General features: G+C 43.4%; 1 protein-coding gene across 13 annotated transcripts in view; it reads left to right on the top strand.

Moving 5' to 3' along the window:
- SBNO1 (strawberry notch homolog 1) overlaps positions 1-21,097 on the top strand; it is an 80,446-nt gene that overhangs the window by 6,712 nt on the left and 52,637 nt on the right. For 3 of the 13 annotated variants that reach the window (XM_055237947.2, XM_063614619.1, XM_063614617.1), the window contains exons 2-5: positions 7,750-7,881; positions 10,045-10,149; positions 12,582-12,891; positions 17,374-17,474. In XM_055237947.2, coding sequence (XP_055093922.1) covers positions 7,750-7,881; positions 10,045-10,149; positions 12,582-12,891; positions 17,374-17,474 — 648 coding nt within the window. Of the gene's footprint in view, positions 1-304; positions 349-7,749; positions 7,882-10,044; positions 10,150-12,578; positions 12,892-17,373; positions 17,475-21,097 lie in introns of all 13 variants that reach the window. The other 10 variants (XM_055237945.2, XM_063614618.1, XM_055237951.2 and 7 more) reach the window with 5 other exon arrangements.

Here is a 21,097-nt window from a genome sequence, read left to right as displayed (position 1 = left end):
TATGAAACATAAGAGTATTTTGTGTTTAGACTTGGGTCCAGTCTCTAAGATATTTCATTATGTATGTACAGGTATTCCAAAATCCAAAAAAACCCTGAGTCACTTCTGGTTCCAAGTTTCAGATATGGGAAACTCAGCCTGTAGCGAGAATCAAGACAATTGACCATCTGAATTTGACTAGTGATAATCAAGAAAGTTGTTTAATTCCCCCTAACTCAATTATTTGTGTATTGCTTTTGTTAAAGGACTTGTGTGGCTTTGTATATGATTTGCACATTCCTTTGTAAATATCTTCTTCCTATAGGTTTTGCAGTGGGGGGTACTTTACCAAGCAAGGTCCTATGAACGGTAGGTGTTGAAAAGTACAGATTGCATTCTTTGTTGTTGTTGTTTTGTTTGTTTGTTTTTGAGATGGAGTCTCCTCTTTCGCCAGGTTGGAGTGCAGTGGCAAGACCTCGGCTCACTGTAACCTCCACTTTCCGGGTTCAAGCTATTCTCCTGCCTCAGCCTCCCGAGTAGCTGGGACTACAGGCACCCGCCACCATACCCAGCTAATTTTTGTATTTTTAGTAGAGATGGGGTTTCATTATGTTGGCCAGGATGCTCTCAATCTCTTGACCTCGTGATCCGACCGCCTCAGCCTCCCAAAGTGCTAGGATTACAGGCGTGAGCCACCTTGCCTGGCTGTTTGTTGTTTTGAGACGGAGTCCCACTCTGTCGCCCAGGCTGGAGTGCAGTGGTGCAGTCTCAGCTCACTGCAACCTTCACCTCCTGGGTTCCGGTGATTCTCCTGCCTCAACCTCTGGAGTAGCTGGGATTACAGGCACGCCACCATGCCCGGCTAATTTTTGTATTTTTAGTAGAGATGGGGTTTCACCATGTTGACCAGGCTGGTCAGGTCTCGAACTCCTGACCTCAAGTGATCTGCCTGCCTGGGCATCCCAAAGTGCTGGAATTACAGGCATGAGCCACCGTGCCCAGCCCAGATTACGTTATTTTAGGTAAAGAAAATTCTTGTAAACTAACTTTGTAACTGCTGTTTCTTTCTCCTGATGTTCTTAAGTGTCTACTGCACACAGTAGACACTTAATATTTGTTGATGAACTGTATCTCTAACTGGATCATTATCTTAAAATTCTTAAACTAAATGTTAGTCATATCACAGCTGCATAAAAACACAGATAAAGCTGAATCTCGAATCAGACATGCTTAGCACTCTAAGGAGAAAAAAATCCTTTTTGTTATTAGCTAAGGTGAAGATATTTGCTAAGTGATAGTATCCATGCACATTTAAAAATGTCCACCAGTTTATTCTAAATTTAGTAACTGATTGGTCAAGTTGGATGTGTAGCAGTAACACTTTTAGATAAAAAGGGACTAGTATTTTATATAATTAATATGGGCAGGGCACGGTGGCTCATGCCTGTAATCCCAACACTGTGGGAGGCCGAGGCAGATGGATCACTTGAGGTCAGGAGTTTGAGACCAGCCTTGCCAACATGGTAAAACCCCGTGTCTACTAAAAATACAAAAAAATTAGCTGGGTGTGGGGGCACGCGCCTATAATACCAGCTACTCTGGAGTCTGAGGCAGGAGAATCACTTGAACCCCGGGGGGGCAGACTCAAGGTTGCAGTGAGCCGAGATTGTGCCATTGCACTCCAGCTTGGGTGACAGAACAAGACTCCATCTCAGAAAAACAAACAAAAAAACCCAAAGACTAGTATGAAAGTTAATTATTTAATGGATTGCTAACAAAGTTTGTATTCTGAGGAATAAAGTGCTGAATCAGTGATATGGGAGTAAACATCTTTTTTGGATGAAATACTAATATGTATAAAAATGATAGTAGCTAGTTAGTAGCTAACATTTACTCCAGGTAGTATCACATTTACTTCACACAGCAATCCTATGAAGGAAGTTCTGTTTGTATTATTTTAAGATAAGGAAACTGAGTCAGAGAGGTTTTCACTTGACCATATCATACTACTAGTGGGCAATGCAGCCAGTATTTGAACCTAGGTATTCTGTCCGACTCCATAGTCTCCTCAGCCACTGTGGTGTGCTACTGCTATTGTGGACATATCCCTCATGTCTGCTCAGAGCTGTAGAGATTGGTTTTAGATCTGAGCAAGAGGAACCCTGTCCCCCTTGGTAACTTTCTGTGTTGGTATTCTGAATGGGAACTATATCCTTTCATTCTTCTGGTTGGCTATCGTTTCTCAGTATTCTCTTCCTGCCAAAACTAGCTCTTAGTTTTTCTCTACTACTGTGTCTTTGTGTCTTACTTATCATAGAAGTTTTCATAGGCGTAGTGTTTTGAAATAGGTCATGTTTTCAAATGCATTTGCTTATTTTTCATTTTTTTGGGACAGGGTCTGTCTCTGTCACCCAGCCTGGAATGCAGTGCCATGAACATGCCTCACTGCAGCTTCGACCTGCTAGGCTCAAGGGATCCTCCTGCCTCAGCCTTCCAAGTAGCTGGGACCACAGGCGCATGTCACTGCACCCAATTAATTTTTCGAGGTTTGTTTTTATTTTTTGTTGCAGACGGAGTCTTGCTCTGTCGCCCAAGCTGGAGTGCAGTGCTGTGATCTTGGCTCACTGCAACCTCCGCCTCCCGGGTTCAAGCGATTCTCCTGCCTCAGCCTCCTGAGAAGCTGGGATTACAGGCGCCCACCACCACGCCCGGCTATTTTTTGTATTTTTAGAGGAGACGGGGTTTTACCACGTTGGCCAGGATGGTCTCAAACTGATGGTCTCAAACTCATGACCTCAGGTGAGCCACTGCGCCCAGCGTTTTTTTATTTTTATTATTTTTTTTTTATTTTTAAGAAACAGGGTCTCAGCCGGGCATGGTGGCTTATGCTGTAATCCCAGCACTTTGGGAGGCCCAGGCGGGCGGATCACGAGGTCAGTAGATCGAGACCATCCTGGCCAACGTGGTGAAACCCTGTCTCTACTAAAAATACAAAATTTAGCTGAGTGTGGTGGTGTGGGCCTGTAGTTTCAGCCACTCGGGAGGCTGAGGCAGGAGAATTGCTTGAACCCGGGAGGCGGAGGGTGCAGTGAGCTGAGATCGCGCCACTGCACTCCAGCCTGGGCAACAGAGCAAGACTCTGTCTCAAAAAAAAAAAAAAAAAAAAAAAGAAAAGAAAAAGAAACAAGGTCTCCCTTTGTTGCCCAGGCTGGTTTCAAACTTCTGGACTGAAGTGATCCTCCTTAGCCTCCCAAAGTGCTGGGATTATAGGCGTGAGTCACCGCACCCAGCTTTCAAATGTATTTATGATAAAAATTGAAATCTTTTTGTCCATTGTTTGAGAGAAAGACCTTCCGTGGTTAGTAACTTGGATTTGTTAGATTGCTCCATGGTAAATGTCATCTGAGGTCTATGAATTCCTTTGTAGACACACTGACACAGTTCTCTTGTACCTAACAGTATTTAGCATTTATATGGTGCTTTGTGGCTTCAAAGTGAAAATGTTTTTCCTCCTATGAACAGGTCTTATTTGTAAAATGAGGAGGAGATTGGCTAATACAAGTTTTTAAGGGCTTTCTCTGCTTGAGCACCAAAATTCTGTGAGTCTGTAATAGTTTCTGAATAGAAATATGATTACATACTAAGGGTTTTGCCTAATGGAGTTAGAGAATGGGATAGATGTTCTCTATCTCCTTTCCCTCCTTCACGCTGCAAAAAAAGAACAAATAGAGAATTTGTGCCTGTTTGGCTGAGAAATGATTCCTAGTATTCAATTTATGTATAAGATATATATTAGGATTAAAATCTCTTTCATTAATAGCTTGTAAAAGATAGTGTCTTTTACAGACATTATTATTCCCAGGTCATTCATCAGATTTGAGGGTCTTAAATTGTTACTTATTTTAATTGACCAGTAAAAATTGTCTGTATGGTGTATAACATGTTTTGGTATATATAAGTATACACTGTGGAATGGCTAAGTCAAATTGTGATTCCTATGAGTGAGTTCTAAGCTGGTCACTGATAATGTTATTTATAACTGTTGCTATCTTTCTTACATGATCATCAAAAAGTTTCTCAATAAAATTTTTTTGTACTTAAATGCTCATTGTTAAGAAAACATTTCAGAAAGCTCTCATGAAGTGAATAATACTTTGCAGTGAATATGCATTTCATTGATTAATGGTATCTCTACACTTTTGAATATTATTAGATAGGGCTTGGTGTATAGCTCATGGACTGATGGATCCTGTGGCCTGCAGGAGCTCTGTGGTCTGTAGTTTCGGAAGTCACTGGATTAAAGCAATGTAATTCTGTTTCAAATGTAAATAAATCATTTCCAGTATTTATTTTAAAGAGATGACATTTCGATAGTCTCCAGAGTTCTATTAATCTGGGTGAAGATTATCTGTAGCTGGTGGGCCAAGACCCTATTTTGGTCTTAATGAAGTATTTTATGGATTGAAAATGTTAAAAGCATTGATTTAGAGCTCTAGGTACTTGTTTGTATTATGCAGTAAGATAATTTGTAAAAGTATGATCAAATGCGTCTATATTAGAAAAATTAGTTAACTTGGTCTTTTTTTTAATCAAGTCATCAGGCAAACAACTTTATTTGAAATCTATATTGGGACATTTCTCCTGTTTCCTCTGTCATTCAGTTCATTCATGTTATTTATATCTTGCTGTCTAATACCTTATTCCCCCTCCAATTTTAATCTCAATCTGGCGTTTATTCTGAAATAAAATAATGAAACATCATAGTTTACCAACATCAACTTTATCTACTCATTGGAAAGAAAACTTCATGGACTTTGGGAGTTTGAACTATCTAGTTTCTAATCTTTACCACTTCTGCGTGAGTGAACTTCGGTAGATGATTTAAGTTTTCTGACCCTCAGTTTCAGCTCTTAAATTATATTACCTATCTCACTCAGGGTTGTTTTGGGCTTGAGTATGGTAATGTTTATGAAGAATTTAACACGGTGCTAGGCTTGTTTACTTCCTTCCTCACTCCCTGCCCAAAATGGTTTTTTTCCTCAGGTTGCTTTTCCTTTTTCTGGAAAATTATGGAGAAATCTCCTTTGGGAGGCTGGGCACGGTGGTGCACGCCTGTAATCCTAGCACTTTGGGAGGCCGAGGCGGACGGATTGCCTGAGCCCAGAAGTTTAAGACCAGCCTGGGCAACACGGTGAAAACCCATCTGTACTAAAATACAAAAAATTAGCCAGGCGTGGTGGCGGGCGGCTGTAGTCCCAGCTAGTCGGGAGGCTGAGGCAGGAGAATTGCTTGAACCTGGAAGGCAGAGGTTGTGGTGAGCCAAGATCACGCCACTGCACTCCAGCCTGGGTGACAGAGCGAGACTCCGTCTCCAAAAAATCTCCTTTGGGGTGTCTGTGTTTCCTCCCACCCTTCTACACAGTGGTCTGCCCTCTGTTTCATTCTGGATATCTGGTTTTCACCTTAAACTCACTCATGTTTCCATTAGAACATCTGTCTAAATAATACACAAACATAGGTGACATAGACACAGTAGAGGGTTTCTTTGTTAAATGCTTTCATCTGAAACAGTTCTTACATGCTAGAAGTCATGCTCAGGCCGGGCACAGTGGCTCACGGCCTGTAATCCCAGCACTTTGGGAGGCCAAGGTGGGTGGTTCACCTGAGGTCAGGAGTTCGAGACCAGCCTGGCCAACATCGTGAAACCCTGTCTCTACTAAATACAAAAATTAACCAGGTGTGTTGGTGGGCGCTACTTGGGAGGATGAGGCAGGAGCATCAGCTCGGGAGGCAGAGGTTGCAGTGAGCCAAGACCGTGCCGTTGTACTCCACCTTGGGCAACAAGAGCGAAACTGCGTAGTCATGCTCATTGTGCTCTTGGCTAATGCCATTTTTGTAGGACATCATGAAACACTGACACTTAATTTTATCACAGTCTGAGAACAAATGGACTAGCTGAAAATTATTATGTAACATGAAATTAGTTTTCTGAGTACAGATTTTTCATAAGTATGTTTGTATATGTAAATCGGTTATTTCAGAGAAATTAATGAGAAAAGTTAAAATTTAGAAAGCTCTTTTTCCCCCCTATAAAATGGGTAAATATCCATGGCAGCAGAATACTTTAGTCTGGCCCCTGAGATTGTAGTTGGAAAAACCTCCAAACTAAAATCTGTCTACTTGCTTTAAATTGGCTTTAGCCCCCTACCCCGGCAAACTCCATAGAACTCATCCTTCAGGTCTTCCGGGCTCAACGTTTATTTTTTATTTTCTCTTGGCCTGACTCTAGCCATTCATCAGCTCATACTTTTTCTCTGACGTGCTTCATATTCTCGCTTCCATTCTGAGTATTTAAGCTAAATCTGATGGATTTAGCTCCCTAAGTATCTTGGATTCCATTTCCCCTTCTTTCTCTCTGCCCCATACAGTTATGATACATCTCTCTCCTGGTCAGCTATGTCAGTTTCCCAAGATGTCTTTCTGCTGCTGGTCTTCTGCCCCCTCTTAGTTTGTTTCCACATTGCTGTTGAGTAATCCTTCTATTTTTTTCTTTCTTTACTGAGTTGAGTCGGGTGCGGGGTGGGGGGGGGTCTTACTCTGTAGCCCAGGCTGGAGTGCAATGGTGCAATCACAGCTCCCTGCAGTCTCCAATTCCTGGGCTCAAGCGATCCTCCCAAGTAGCTGGGACTACAGGCATGCACCACCACACTCGGCTAATTTAAACATTTTTTTTTTTTGTAGATATGGGATCTGTAGGCAGGTCTTGAACTCCTGGCCTCAAGCTAACCTCCTGCACCTCCACTTTGGTGCTGGGATTACAGACTTGAGCCACAGTGCCCAGACGAGTAATCTTTCTAAATCACAAATCTGCTGTGTCAAGTAGTCCTCAGTCGGAAAACTTGTTAGTAATCCCTGTTTCCCACAGGAGCAAGTGAACTCTCCAGCGTGGTGTACAAGGCTGTAGGTGATACCTTCATCTCTTGCCATTTCCTGCCTGAGCCCCATTCTTCTGTTCTGAGCTTCCATACCCTTGTTGAATTAACTCCAGAGGTTTTCTTTTTTTTTTTTTTTTTTTTTTGAGATGGAGTCTCGCTCTGTCACCCAGGCTGGAGTGCAGTGGCACAATCTTGGCTCACTGCAACCTCCACCTCTTGGTTCAAGCGGTTTTTCCTGCCTCAGCCTCCAGAGAAGCTGGGATTACAGGCACCCGCCACCACGTGTGGCTAATTTTTGTATTTTTAGTAGAGGCAAGGTTTCACCATTTTGGCTGGGCTGGTCTCAAACTTCTGAACTCAGGTGATCCACCTGGCTTTGCCTCCCAGCATGCTGGGATTACAGGTGTGGGCCACTGCACCTGGCCTCCAGCCATAGTTTTTAAAGTGTGTCAAATTCTTTCATGCCTCCATGTTTTGAATGCGTACTCCAGAGGATCCTTGTCCACCTGATGATTCCCTGATGCTCTGCTGCATTGTCATCTTTATAACATCTCTGCTTCCACAAAGATCATTATTTTCTTCTCTGTTCCCGAAGCCTTTTGTAGATGTATACTTGTGCTATGATTTATGTACTTGTCTATCCTTTCTATTTTAGAGTGAGCTTGGGATCGAAGACTGTTTCTCTTTTATCCTCTTTGCCTGACACGTGGCAGGGTCTTCATTAATATTAAATGAATGGGTCTAGTAGAGATTGTTGGATTGTTTATATTTAGAGGGGAGTTAATATTTGTCACTTTTTGTTTTTTATGTTAATATTTAATATTTCATTTTAAAGATGGTGGAACCAGGGCAAGATTTATTGCTTGCTGCTTTGAGTGAGAGTGGAATTAGTCCGAATGACCTCTTTGATATTGATGGTGGAGATGCAGGGCTTGCAACTCCAATGCCTACCCCGTCAGTTCAGCAGGTAAGAGTTTTCCGAAGCCTCTCTTTCTTAGTGATTTCCGTTTACAGCATTTTTTTTTTTTTAAGATGGTCTCACTCTGTGGCCCAGGCTGGGGTGCAGTGGTGCAGTCATGGCTTACTGAAGCTTCAACCTCCCAGGCTCAAGCCATCCTTCTGCCTCAGCCCCCCAAGTAGCTGGGACTATAGGCACGTGCCACCACATCCCGCTAATTTTTTGTCTTTTTTGTAGAGACAGTGTTTGCCATGTTGCCCAGGCTGGTCTTGAACTCCTGAGCTCAAGCGATTGCCCACCTCGGCCTCCCAAAGTGTTGGGATTACAGGTGCGAGCCAAGCTTGGCCCAATTTTAAATATACATGTGAAGCCTTAATTTTAAATACATGTGTTAATTTTTTTTTTTTTTGAGATGGAGTCTTGCTCTGTCACCCAGGCTGGAGTGCAGTGGCGCATTCTCAGCTCACTACAACCTCTGCCTCCTGGGTTCAAAATTCTCTTGCCTCAGCCTCCTGAGTAGTTGGGATTACAGGTGTAGGCCACCACACCTGGCTAATTTTTGTATTTTTAGTAGAGATGGGGTTTCACCATGTTGTTCAGGCTGGTCTCGAACTCCTGACCTTGTGATCTGCCTGCCTCAGCCTCCCAAAGTGCTGGAGTTATAGGCGTGAGCCACTGTGCCCGGCCGAATGTTATTTTTATGTTGAGTATTCATTTTGATTTATGAGGCAGAAAATAATGAAAACCAAAACATTATTTTTTGCTTTGATATTATTATAAATGTACAGACAGTGTAAGATGTTTAGCATTCTTATGGGAGTATCTTTAATTTCCTTAATAGTTGTTTAATTATTTAGGGATATTCTTCTGTGATTTCACTATGTACATTCTCTGAAAGCAAAAACGTAAGATTCTGGCTGGGCACAGTGTCTTATGCCAGTAATCCCAGCACTTAGGGAGGCTGAGGCTGAAGGATTGCTTGAGCCCAGGAGTGAGACCAGCCTGGGCAATGTAGCGAGACCTTGTCTCTACAAAAAGTTAAATAAAATTAGCTGGCCGTGGTTGTGTGCGCTTGATGTCCCAGCTACCCAGGAGGCTGAGGTGGGAGGATTGCTTGAGCTCAGGAGTTTGAGGCTGTTGTGAGTTGTTATCGTGCCACTGCACTTTAGCCTGGGTGACAGAGCAAGACCTTGTTTCTGAAAAATAAAAAAATAGACTGGTCCGAGTGCAGTGTTGTTTACAAGTAATTGATCACAGCCTGTTGCAGATTTCTTTGTTTCTCCTCTACTCCCACTGCTTCACCTGACTAGCCTTAAAAAAAAAAAAAAAAAAAAAGACTAAAAAAACTTTTTTTTTCTTCAGACACAGTCTCACTCTGTCACCCAGGCTGGAGTGCAGTGGCAGGATCTTGGCTCACTGCAACCTCCACCTCTCAGGTTCAAGCAGTTCTCCTGCCTCAGCCTCCCGAGTAGCTGGGATTACAGGCGGCCGCTACCAAGCCCAGCTAATGTTTTTGTTTATTTATTTCTTTTATTTATTTCTTTTTTTGAGACAGAGTCTCACTCTGTCGCCCAGGCCAGAGTGCAGTGGTGCAATCTCCACTCCAAGCTCTGCCTCCCAGGTTTACTCCATTCTCCTGCCTCAGCCTCCCAAGTAGCTGGGACTACAGGCGCCCGCCACCACACTCGGCGAATTTTTTGTATTTTTAGTAGAGACAGAGTTTCACCACGTTAGCCAGGATGGTCTCGATCTCCTGACCTTGTGATCCACCTGCCTCTGCCTCCCAAAGTGCTGGGATTATAGGCGTGAGCCACCGCGCCTGGCCAAGTTGGGCTAATTTTTGTATTTTAGTAGAGATGGGGTTTCACCATGTTGGCCAGGCTGGTCTGAAACTCCTGACCTCATGATCCGCCCACCTCGGCCTCCCAAAGTGCTGGGATTACAGGCATGAGCCACCACACCCGGCCTATAAAAATGTTTTTAAAAAGGAATCGTTAGTACAGTTTTGTGGAGATCTTGTGCTTGCAAAGATTGTTACATTATATCTGCTGTTAGTGATTTCACATCAGTTTGAATGTTAAGCTTGATATTTTTTAATAAATGCAAATCTTGTCCTTGAAACAGAATTTACTGCTGTCCTTTATTTTTTGTCTGATGTTGTTTTCTCTCCAGTCAGTGCCACTTAGTGCATTAGAACTAGGTTTGGAGACCGAAGCAGCAGTTCCTGTTAAACAAGAACCAGAGACTGTACCTACTCCAGCACTATTAAATGTGAGGGTAAGAATGATTTAGATTTGTCGTTACTTCTAAAATAGTTTAGAACTGTAGTGAGAAAACATGGCCAGGTGTGGTGGTTCGCATCTGTAATCTCAGCACTTCGAGAGGCTGAGGTAGGAGGATTGCTTGAGCCGAGGAATTCAAGACGAGCTTGAGCAAAATGGCAAGACCCCATCTCTATAAAAGAAGAAATGGGCTGGGCACAGTGGCTCATGCCTATAATCCCGGCACTTTGGGAGGCCAAGGTGGGTGGATCACATGAGGTCAGGAGTTCAAGACCAGCCTGGCCAACATGGTGAAACTCCATCTCTATCTCTATTAAAAATACAAAAATTAGCTGGGTGTGGTGGTGCATGCCTATAGTCATAGCTACTTGAGAGGCTGAGCAGGGGAATCTCTCGAACCCAGGAAGTGGAAGAGGTTGCAGTGAGCAGAGACCAAGCCACTGCACTCCAGCCTGGGCGACAGAGCGAGACTTCATCTCAAAAAAGATAAAAAAAGAGGCCGGGCACGGTGGCTCACGCCTGTAATCCCAACACTTTTGGAGGCCGGGGAGGGTGGATCACGAGGTCAGGAGATCGAGACTCTCCTGGCTAACACGGTGAAACCCCGTCTCTACTAAAAATACAAAAAATTAGCCGGGTGTGGTGGCGGGCGCCTGTAGTCCCAACTACTCGGGAGGCTGAGGCAGAAGAATGGCATGTACCGGGAAGGTAGAGCTTGCAGTGAGCTGAGATGGGGCCACTGCACTCCAGCCTGGGTGACAGAGCAAGACTCTGTCTCAAAAAAAAAAAAAAAAAAAAAGGATAATTAATAAAAAATAAAAAACCTTTTAGTGTGAAATAGTTTTCTCTCTCTTGTTCTGCTTTTTGCCACTTTCCCAATATCCTACCCTTACCTCCTACTTTGCGACACGTTTCTTTCGTTCTTGTTTCTTTTTTTTTTTTTTTTTTTTTTTTGAGACGGAGACTCGCTTTGTTGGCTCACTGCAACCTCTGCCTCCTGGGTTCAAGCAATTTTTCTGCCTTAGCCTCCCGAGCAGCTGGGAGTATAGGCACCCACCACCATGCCTGGCTAATTTTTGTACCTTTAGTAGAGACAGGTTTTACCATGTTGGCCAGGCTAGTCTTGAGCTCCTGACCTCAGGTAATGTGCCCATCTCAGCATCCCAAAGTGCTGGGATTACAGGTGTGAGCCACCGCTCCCAGCCCCACAAAGATATTTTTAAAAACAGATTTGTATGTGAAGATATATAACATGTTCGTTGATGACAAGTCAAAATATTGAAAAAAAAAGTTGTAAATAGTAGACTTTATTTTTTATTTATTTTTATTTTTTTGAGACGGAGACTCGCTCTGTCACCCAGGCTGGAGTGCAGTGGCGCGATCTCGGCTCACTGCAACCTCCGCCTTCCGGGTTCAAGCCATTCTCCTGTCTCAGCCTCCCGAGTAGCTGGGACAACAGGCCCATGCCCGGCTAACTTTTTGTATTTTTAGAAGAGACAGGGTTTCACTGTGTTAGCCAGGATGGTCTCGATCTCCTGACCTTGTGATCCACCCACCTTGGCCTCCCAAAGTGCTGGGATTACAGGCATGAGCCACTGCGCCTGGCCAATAGTAGACTCTTTATTAAAGACTCATTATTAAAGGAGTCATGGAGAAATAGCAAATAGTGTTGAGGAGGAAAAAAGTGAAAATGTCATCCATCAAGGCATTAGAAACTTTCTGTTACTAGTCTTTTGGGGAGGTTGGGGCAGGAGAGGTCTTGCTATTTTGCCAAGGCTGATCTTAAAATCAAGTGAACCTCCTGTGTCACCCTCCCAATTAGCTGGAAATGCAGGTGCACACCACTGTGCCTGGCTTAGTCCTGTTATTTTCGGTTTGTGTGGGATAGTTCCATTTTATGCTTGCCATCCCTGACAGTTACAGAAAGGGTTATATTACAACTATACCTTCTTTTCATCAAAGTTGTCCGTTTTAACTTGGTAATTTGTAGTTAATCAAATCAGAAATGAAGTACCAATATTTAGGCAAGGCTGGGCACAGTGGCTCACTCCTGTAATCCCAGCACTTTGGGAGGTTGAGGTGGGAGAATGGCATGACCCCAGGAGTTTGAGACCAACCTGAGCAACATCGTGAGACTCTTTATCTCTAAAAAAAAGTTGCCGGGCATGGTGGTGTGCACCTGTAGTCCTAGCTACTTGAGAGGTTGAGGTGCAAGAATCACTTGAGCCCGGTTGGGCAAGGCTGCAGTGAGCTATGATCACACTTCAGCCTGGGTGACAGAATGAGACTGTTTCAAAGAAAAAAAAAAAAAAAGCAATGATAAAACTGCATTTTAGATTTTTAGTTGTCCTTCCAAGTTTGTGGATATAAGCTTCATTAGAGAATAAAGCATTTTTCAGTGGTGTGTTTTTGTTTTCTATCTAGCAGCAGCCTCCATCTACTACAACGTTTGTGCTGAATCAAATAAATCATCTTCCACCCTTGGGATCTACAATTGTAATGACTAAAACACCACCTGCAACAACCAACAGGCAAACCATCACTTTAACTAAGTTTATCCAGACTACTGCAAGCACACGCCCGTCAGTCTCAGCACCAACAGTACGAAATGCCATGACCTCTGCACCTTCAAAAGACCAAGTTCAGCTGAAGGATCTACTGAAAAATAATAGTCTTAATGAACTGATGAAACTAAAGCCACCTGCTAATATTGCTCAGCCAGTAGCAACAGCAGCTAGTAAGTCTGTTTTCAATAGTATCAACTTTCTCTCTCTGGTAAGCTATGTCAGCATGTTTTTTTAAATGATTTGCTTGGGTTTTTAAAGAACTGGCCATAAAAGGGTGTTATCTGCATTATTTTGCATACTTACAGTCTTTAACACAATTCAAGGGAAGCAAAAGTTTAGATGCCTTGGGTAGGTTGTTTAGCTTTGAAATGTAATTTCTGGGATTATCAGGTAGCTACATTAGCAACATGAAATCTTACCAATTTTATATATTATAGGTAGTCAGTTAACATTTTTCTTAATTGTTTACAAATCAGTGCATCTTAGCTATTTACCTATGACTATCTATGGATCTTGTTTGAAAACAGAATCTGATTCTCAGTAGAGCCCACAATTCTGCATTTCTTTTTTCTTTTTTTGAGACGGATTTTCAGTCTGTCACCCAGACTGGAGTGCAGTGGTGTGATCTCCGCTCTCTGCAGCTTCCGTCTCCTGAGTTCAAACGATTCTCCTGCCTCAGCCTCCCGAGTAGCTGGAATTACAGGCGCGTGCCACCACACCCAGCTAATTTTTGTATTTTTAATAGAGACGGGGTTTCACTATGTTGGCCAGGCTGGTCTCAAACTCCTGAGCTCAGGTGGTCTGCCCACCTTAGCCTCCCAAAGTGTTGTTGGGATTACAGACGTGAGTACCACGCCCGGCCGGCCTGCTTGTGTTTTTATGAAATAGAGGGCTAAGAGCATTCTAAAAGAATGGGCGTTAAGTGTTTTATAGAAAGATGTAGAACTTTGTCTTTTTTTTTTTTTTTGAGATGGAGTCTTGCTCTGTCACCCAGGCTGGAGTGCAGTGGCGCGATCTTGGCTCACTGCAAGCTCCGCCTCCCGGGTTCATGCCATTCTCCTGCCTCAGCCTCTCCGAGTAGCTGGGACTACAGGCGCCCGCCACCACGCCCGGCTAATTTTTTGTATTTTTAGTAGGGACGGGGTTTCACCGTGGTCTCGATCTCCTGACCTCGTGATCCGCCCACCTCGGCCTCCCAAATTGCTGGGATTACAAGCGTGAGCCACCGCACCCGGCAGAACTTTGTCTTAAGTGACTGTAATTAAAATTTTCAGATCATCTGGTTTTTATGTTTGGGTCCATACCATTGTGTCCTTGTGGCTGTAGTTTTTTGTTTTTTGGTTTTTGTTTTTTGGTTTTCCTCTCAAGGTCATTGTCCTGAACTGACTGCAACCTGGCAGTGAGATGCAAGTTGGGAAATCATTTTAGCTGTCTTAGGACTGATTCCATTTTCTGCCGTGGAGTGCAGCACTGTGACCTTGACCTGGCTGAGGTGCAGAGCAGTTTCTGGAATCACTCGCAAGGGACTTGGGGATGGTCGACAGTTGGTGGAAGATGCTTCTCGTTACAGTCTTTGGATTTAATGAGGAAGCCTGCTTCTTATATGAGTGGCTTTCTGAGCATTGTACTCCTCACACTAGCATATGCCATCATAACTTAAAGGAGTGGATGTATGCCATTGTGAGGGAAGAATTTAGAGAACAAAACAGAAAACAGGATAGATTTGAAGCTGACTGAACAAGAAATCTAGTACAGTAAATTCTCCGACATTTAAGGTAGTGATTTTTAAAAGACAAATGCAGACATTTATAAGGCTGCACAGCAAGACTATCCTTGTATGGAAGCCTGAGAAACTGTCAAGCTAGATCAGGACTAAGAAACAAAGATGGGCCGGGCGCGGTGGCTCATGCCTGTAATCCCAGCACGTTTGGAGCCCGAGGTGGGTGAATCACGAGGTCAGGAGTTCAAGACCAGCCTGGCCAAGATGGTGAAACCCCACCTCTACTAAAAACATGAAAATTAGCTGGGCATGATGATGGGCGCCTATAATCCCAGCTACTTGGGAGGCTGAGGCAGGGAATTGCTTGAACCCAGGAGGCAGAGTTTGCAGTGAGCTGAGATGACGCCACTGCACTCCAGCCTGGGCGACAGAGCAAGACTCCATCTCAAAAAAAAAAAAAAAAAAAAGATGGTAAGTGAGTGCTGAAGATAAGCAAAGTTTTTTGTTGTAGGAGATGGTCCTCTTTTTACTGAAGGGGAAAAATGTTGAAAATATGAAACTGCAGAAAGCAAGGTGTTGCATGTTTTATTTCTTATCTGTGTGGTTGTTGCCCTTTTGGGTTCTAACCTGTCACCTTTTCTCTGGTCTTAAAACTAGGAGCTGATCACTGGCTCTTTCACAGTTATTAATAAACCATGCCCTCAAATATCATCTCTGTTCTAGTTTCCTTGTTTTGTTAATACTTTATTTTTATTTTTTGTTTTTTTGTGAGACGGAGTCTCATTCCATCACCCAGGCTGGAGTGCAATGGCGTGATCTCAGCTCCCTGCAACCCCTGTTTCTTGAATTCAAGTGATTCTCCTGCTTCAGCCTCCCAAATAGCTGGGATTACAGGCATGAGCCACCAAGCCCGGCTATTTTTAGTAGAGACGGGGTTTCACCATGTTGGCCATGCTGGTCTTGAACTCCTGACCTCAAGTGATCAGCCCACCTCGGCCTCCCAAAGTTCTGGGATTACAGGCGTGAGCACCTGGCCTGTTAATGCTTTAATTAGTTGTACTCGTTTTGGAGTCCAAGTGATAGTCCTCCCAAATACTCTTCATCTTTTGCTAGAATAGATGAAATGCTGATCAGCTCTCCTGGTGTTAGCACTCTCTTCCCTAAAGGCAGTGATTTCCACACCTCTATCTCAAGAATTCTGGGTACTGTGAGGACTTCAGGGATTCTTGGAGGTCGAAGGCTGGTTCCAGGGGTTCTGGACTGGATACCTCCCACCCCTATTCAGTCAAGCAACTCTGCTGATTGATAAGTGGATTCTGAGATTTTATTGCTATATTTAAAAGAGTTTGAAAACCAGTGGTATAGAAGAAAGTGTTCATTGTTTAGATCTTTACTCTGGGAGCAGGAGGAAGTAAGGAGTTCCCAAATGGATTTTTCTTCTTCTAGAAATAATTATTTTGCCTTGAAAATTAGTAAGTACCACCAGATCACATGAAATTGATTCTGTTTGGGCTATAACCCCAGGTTTTGGGTTTTTTTTTTTTTCTTCTTTGAGATGGAGTCTTGCTCTGTCACCCAGGCTGGAGTGTGGTGGCGCAATCTCGGCTCAGTGCAGGCTCCGCCTCCCGGTTTCACGCCATTCTCCTGCCTCAGCCTCCCTAGTAGCTGGGACTACAGGCACCTGCCACCACGCCTGGCTAATTTTTTTTTGTATTTTTTTTTAATTTTTATTAATTAATTAGTTAATTTTTTTGAGACAGAGTCTTGCTCTTGTTGTCCAGGCTAGAGTTCAATGACGTGATCTCAGCTCACTGCAACCTCCACCTCCCGGGTTCAAGCAGTTCTCTGCCTCAGCCTTCCGAGTAGCTGGGATTACAAGCATGCGCCACCATGCCCGGCTAATTTTGTATTTTTAGTAGAGACGGCCTCCTCGGCCTCCCAAAGTGCTGGGATTACAGGCGTAAGCCACCGCGCTGGCCTTGCTTGTTTTTAATGAGTCAAATGAAGTGTCTCAAAGTAATACTGGCTTTTGAATATCTTTCTGATAAATAATTTTCAAGCTTCCCATGCACACATTCCTTTTGAGTTACTTGTTTTCTAAAGTTAATTCTTTACTTCCATAAAGACACATGGGTTTGAATGTTTTCATGCCTGTGCTTAATTTAAATTAGTAATAGAGGCCAGGTGCGGTGGCTCACACCTGTAATCCCAGCACTTTGGGATGCCAAAGTGGGCAGATCACCTGAGGTTGGGAGTTCAAGACCAGCCTGACCAACATGGAGAAACCCCGTTTCTACTTAAAAAAAAAAAAAAAAAAAAAAAAAAAAATTAGGCGGCCATGGTGGTGCATTCCTGTAATCCCAGCTACTTGGGGATCTGAGGCAGGAGAATCGCTTGAACTCGGGAGGAGGAGGTTGCAGTCAGCTGAGATTGCGCCAATGCACTCCATCCTGGGCAACAAGAGTGAAACTCCAAAAATAAATAAATAAATAAAAATAAATTAGTTATAGGCAGATTGACATTCTTTGGTTTTTGAAATGTGTAAACTTCTGAGTTTTTTATTTTTATTTTTTTAGACAAAGTCTTGTTCTGTCATCCACGCTGAAGTGCAGTGGTGCAGTCTCAGCTCATTTCAACCTCCACCTCCCAGGTTCAAGCAGTTCTCTCCCTCAGTCTCCCGAGTAGCTGGGATTTCAGGCGCCCGCCACCACGCCCAGCTTGTTTCTGTATTTTTAGTAGAGACGGGGTTTCACAATCTTGGCCAGGCTGGTCTTGAACTCTTGACCTTGTAATCCACCCGCCTTGGTGTCCCAAAAATGCTGGGATTACAGGCGTGAGCCGCCGCACCGGCCTTAAACTTCTGGATTTTTAAATAATGGGAAAATAAGTTCAGAATTTTCTTCTAAATGTAATTTGACTTTTTCCTCCTCAGCTGATGTAAGCAATGGTACAGTAAAGAAAGAGTCTTCTAATAAAGAAGGAGCTAGAATGTGGATAAACGACATGAAGATGAGGAGTTTTTCCCCAACCATGGTGAGTTTCAAATAGCCGTGTCTTTATTTTTGTGTAGTATGACAGTGTACTCAACTAAAAGTGTTCTATATGGAACAACCCTCAGAAGCCTGTTTTTGGGTTGGGAAGAAGCTATACAGGCATGTAAACTAATGGATGCACTTAAACCTCACTGGAATAATATAGATACTAACCAGGGTGGTTAAAACTTGCAGATTTGATGGAGTGTGGCACTAACATGCAGTACTGATATCTTACTGTTAAAAATCTCATCTGAGCAGAAAAAAAGACAATGTGGCGTTAACGAAAAGTATTTGATAACTTTGTTCATTTTAGGACCGAACTTGAATAGAAAGCTCATAATGCACTGACAGATTATATAATGGTCTGGTTATGAGTAATTCTTTTTTTTTTTCTCTTTTTTTTTTTTTTTTTTTGAGACAGAGTCTCACTCTATCGCCCAGGCTGGAGTGCAGTGGTGCTATCTTGGCTCACTGTAACCTCCGCCTCCCAGGTTCAAGCGATTCTCTCACCTCGCCTCTCAAGTAGCTGAGATTACAGGCATGTGCCACCATGCCTGGCTAATTTTTGTATTTTTAGTAGAAATGGGGTTTCACCATGTTGGCCAGGCTGGTCTCGAACTCCTGACCTCAGGTAATCCACCCCCCTCAGCCTCCGAAAGTGCTGAGATTACAGGCGTGAGCCACTGCTCTCAGCCTGGTTATAATTCTTAACATTTTGAAAATGCTGTATGCTTTGGATCAATTGATTCCATACATTTATTTAATAAATTCTCCATGTATAAGATTGTTAATATGTAGTAGGTTTCTACAAGAAGTATATTTATTACATGCTTCTACCTTCAGTAAACAAAATTTGACAACCATCTGGATTAAGCAGTAATAATGAAAAGTACATCAAAAGGTATGCAATGTGCTACTCACAATAAAGGTTAAGAATTTGGAGGAAAAGGTGACCTTCATGAACTCTAGTGGCCTGGTGGACTTTATGGAGGAGGAATAATGGAGTTTGGGTTTTGAGTATGACGAGACTTTGAGGTGGGATATTAGGAAGGGAGCTATAGGATTAATAGGCATGGAGGAGGTAGTGACTACGTGCTTCAGTGAAAATAAGCCAGGAAGCTTAGCTTGTAGAAAGAAGTGGGAATAGTAGGTCTGGGCTCCATGGAGGGTCCTGAATTGAGGTTTTTGTCGTCGTCGTTGTTTTTGAGATGGAGTCTTGCTCTGTTGACCAGGCTGGAGTGTAGTGGTGCGATCTTGGCTCACTGCAACCTCCGCCTCCCAGGTTCAAGCGATTCTTCTGCCTCAGCTTCCTGAGTAGCTGGGATTACAGGTGCCCGCCACCAGGCCTGGCTAATTTTTGTGTTTTTAGTAGAGACGGGGTTTTACCATGTTGGCCAGGCTGGTCTCAAATGCCTTACCTCAAGTGATCCCTCCAGCTCGGCCTCCTAAAGTGCTGGGAGGCCAAGGTGCCCTGCGCTGAATTGAGTTTGAAGGACTTTGGACTTAGTCTAGCACCATTTAGTCAGTAGACATGAAGGGACCTGTTAGTGATTCAGGAGTTGGGGTGCAGACTGAGTAAAGGGGTAGGGAAGACAGATTCGGGATGAGTAGGAGTAGGCAAAAGAGAGAGGTTGGAAAGTTGGTTAACCTAAGGGGGAAGTAAGAAGGGGTATACTAGAGACCTTGCAGAGGAGATTGGAAAAGGGAGAGGGGAAAGGAAAAAAAGAGATGACTACATAACGATACCAAAAGAATTTTGGGACTTGGTTCTGGAATATGGAATTGGAGACAGTACAGCAAACTGTAGCTGAGGTTTTGAATGGGGACCAGGAGAACAACAGTGCTACTGGCAGTACCCAGTTTACTTAGTGATTGTCTACCAGCAGCACTTGGAAGGTGATTTTTGGAAACTAAAAATGCGTATTTCTTCAAGAAATGTTTTATGTGGTTTTCACATTTCCATTTCAGTCCGTTATATACCAGAAGTTTTTTATTGGCTTAGCAGTTAAGTAACATCTCAGAGAGACTGCGAACTGATAGCCCATCAACCAGACTAGTCGACGTGTGTGTGTTTGCGCGTGTGCGTGCGTGTGTGTGTGTGTTCTTAGACGGTGTCTTGCTGTCACCCAGGCTGGAGGGCAGTGACGCGATCTCAGCTCACTGCAACCTCTGCCTCCCAGGTTCAAGTGATTCTCCTGCCTCAGCCTCCCGAGTAGCTGGGATTAAAGGCGCCCCCCCCCCTCCCCACCACACCCAGATAATTTTTGTATATTTTATTTTATTTATTTATTTTGAGATGGAGTCTTGCTCTGTCACAGGCTGGAGTGCATTGGTGCAGTCTTGGCTCACTGCAACCTCCCCTTCCCGGGTTCAAGCAGTTCTCTTCTTCAACCTCCCAAGTAGCTGGGATTGCAGGCGCCTGCCACTACGCCCTGCTAATTTTTTTTTGTATTTTTTAGTAGAGATGGGGTTTCACCATCTTGGCCAGGCTGGTCTTGAACTCCTGACCTCGTGATTCACCCGCCTCGGCCTCCCAAAGTTCTGGGATTTCAGGCGTGAGCCACTGCGCCTGGTTTGTATTTTTTAGTAGAGACGGGGTTTTGCCATGTTGGCCAGGCTGGTCTTGAACTCCTTACCTCAGGTGATCGGCCCACCCCTGCTGCCCAAGTGCTGGGATCACAGGCGTGAGCCACCACGCCTGGCTGACAAATGTGTTTTGTTTGGCCTTCATGGTATTTTGAAGAATTTTGAATTTGTTTGCTGACATACACAAATCCTGATTTCCCAGTTATTTTGAAAAATGGGGAGTACCTGACAACCCCAGGCCCACGTTCCCCATCTAGTAAGATTTGCCCAGCATTGTGTAGTGAACATCTACATGGTGTGTTGGGCAAACATTTCCCAGGTACCATGGTCTCCCTCCCCCGAGTTATCTCTTTGAGCTAAATTTGATATCAGTTGCCATCTCACATGCACCTGGCTTCAAGGTATTACTTGTTTGTTTCCCGGATATAGTGGTCCTTCAGTATTACCAACTTATCCTTGAGTTATTCAGTTATCATCAATTTTATGATGATTTTAAAAAACTCTAGGTAGGAGAATAAAGGATGGAAGGAGAAAGGAGCCTGCTTATCTTAACGTAGAATACATTTATATTTTATAAGAGAGGACAGGGTTAGACGGTGGGTGTGAAGAGGACCCAGAATTTAGGTAATTTGCCTAAATTAAAAAACACTACACAATTAAATAACAGCAGAATTGGGATTCAAATCTATTCATTTGGCCAATCCTATTTTGCCTTGAATTTCTGAAATTTTTATTTTAGCATAATTTTTAAGAATATTCTAAGTTCTTAGATTTTATCTAAAGACTCCATAGGTTAATGTTGATTGGATGGTTATGTCCCACTTCTTTTCCTTTTCACGTTTATTATCTATTTGCAATCATATTCCGCTCTAGATTCTGAGGTAAATGAAAAAAGAGCCTGTCCTTCACTTTTAATGCTGTCTTGATCTTGCCTTAATTTGCCTTAACCTGTAGGTTTTTGTTCTCCTCTTCCCTTGGCATACTGAGTTTCACAACAGTTTCTTTATACTCTTCCCTGAACAAGTGCATGCTAAT

This window comes from Symphalangus syndactylus, chromosome 13, assembly GCF_028878055.3.
Source record: "Symphalangus syndactylus isolate Jambi chromosome 13, NHGRI_mSymSyn1-v2.1_pri, whole genome shotgun sequence".
NCBI lineage: Eukaryota > Metazoa > Chordata > Mammalia > Primates > Hylobatidae > Symphalangus > Symphalangus syndactylus.
Note: the sequence above shows the minus strand (reverse complement) of the source record. Positions and strands in the feature narration are given on the sequence as shown.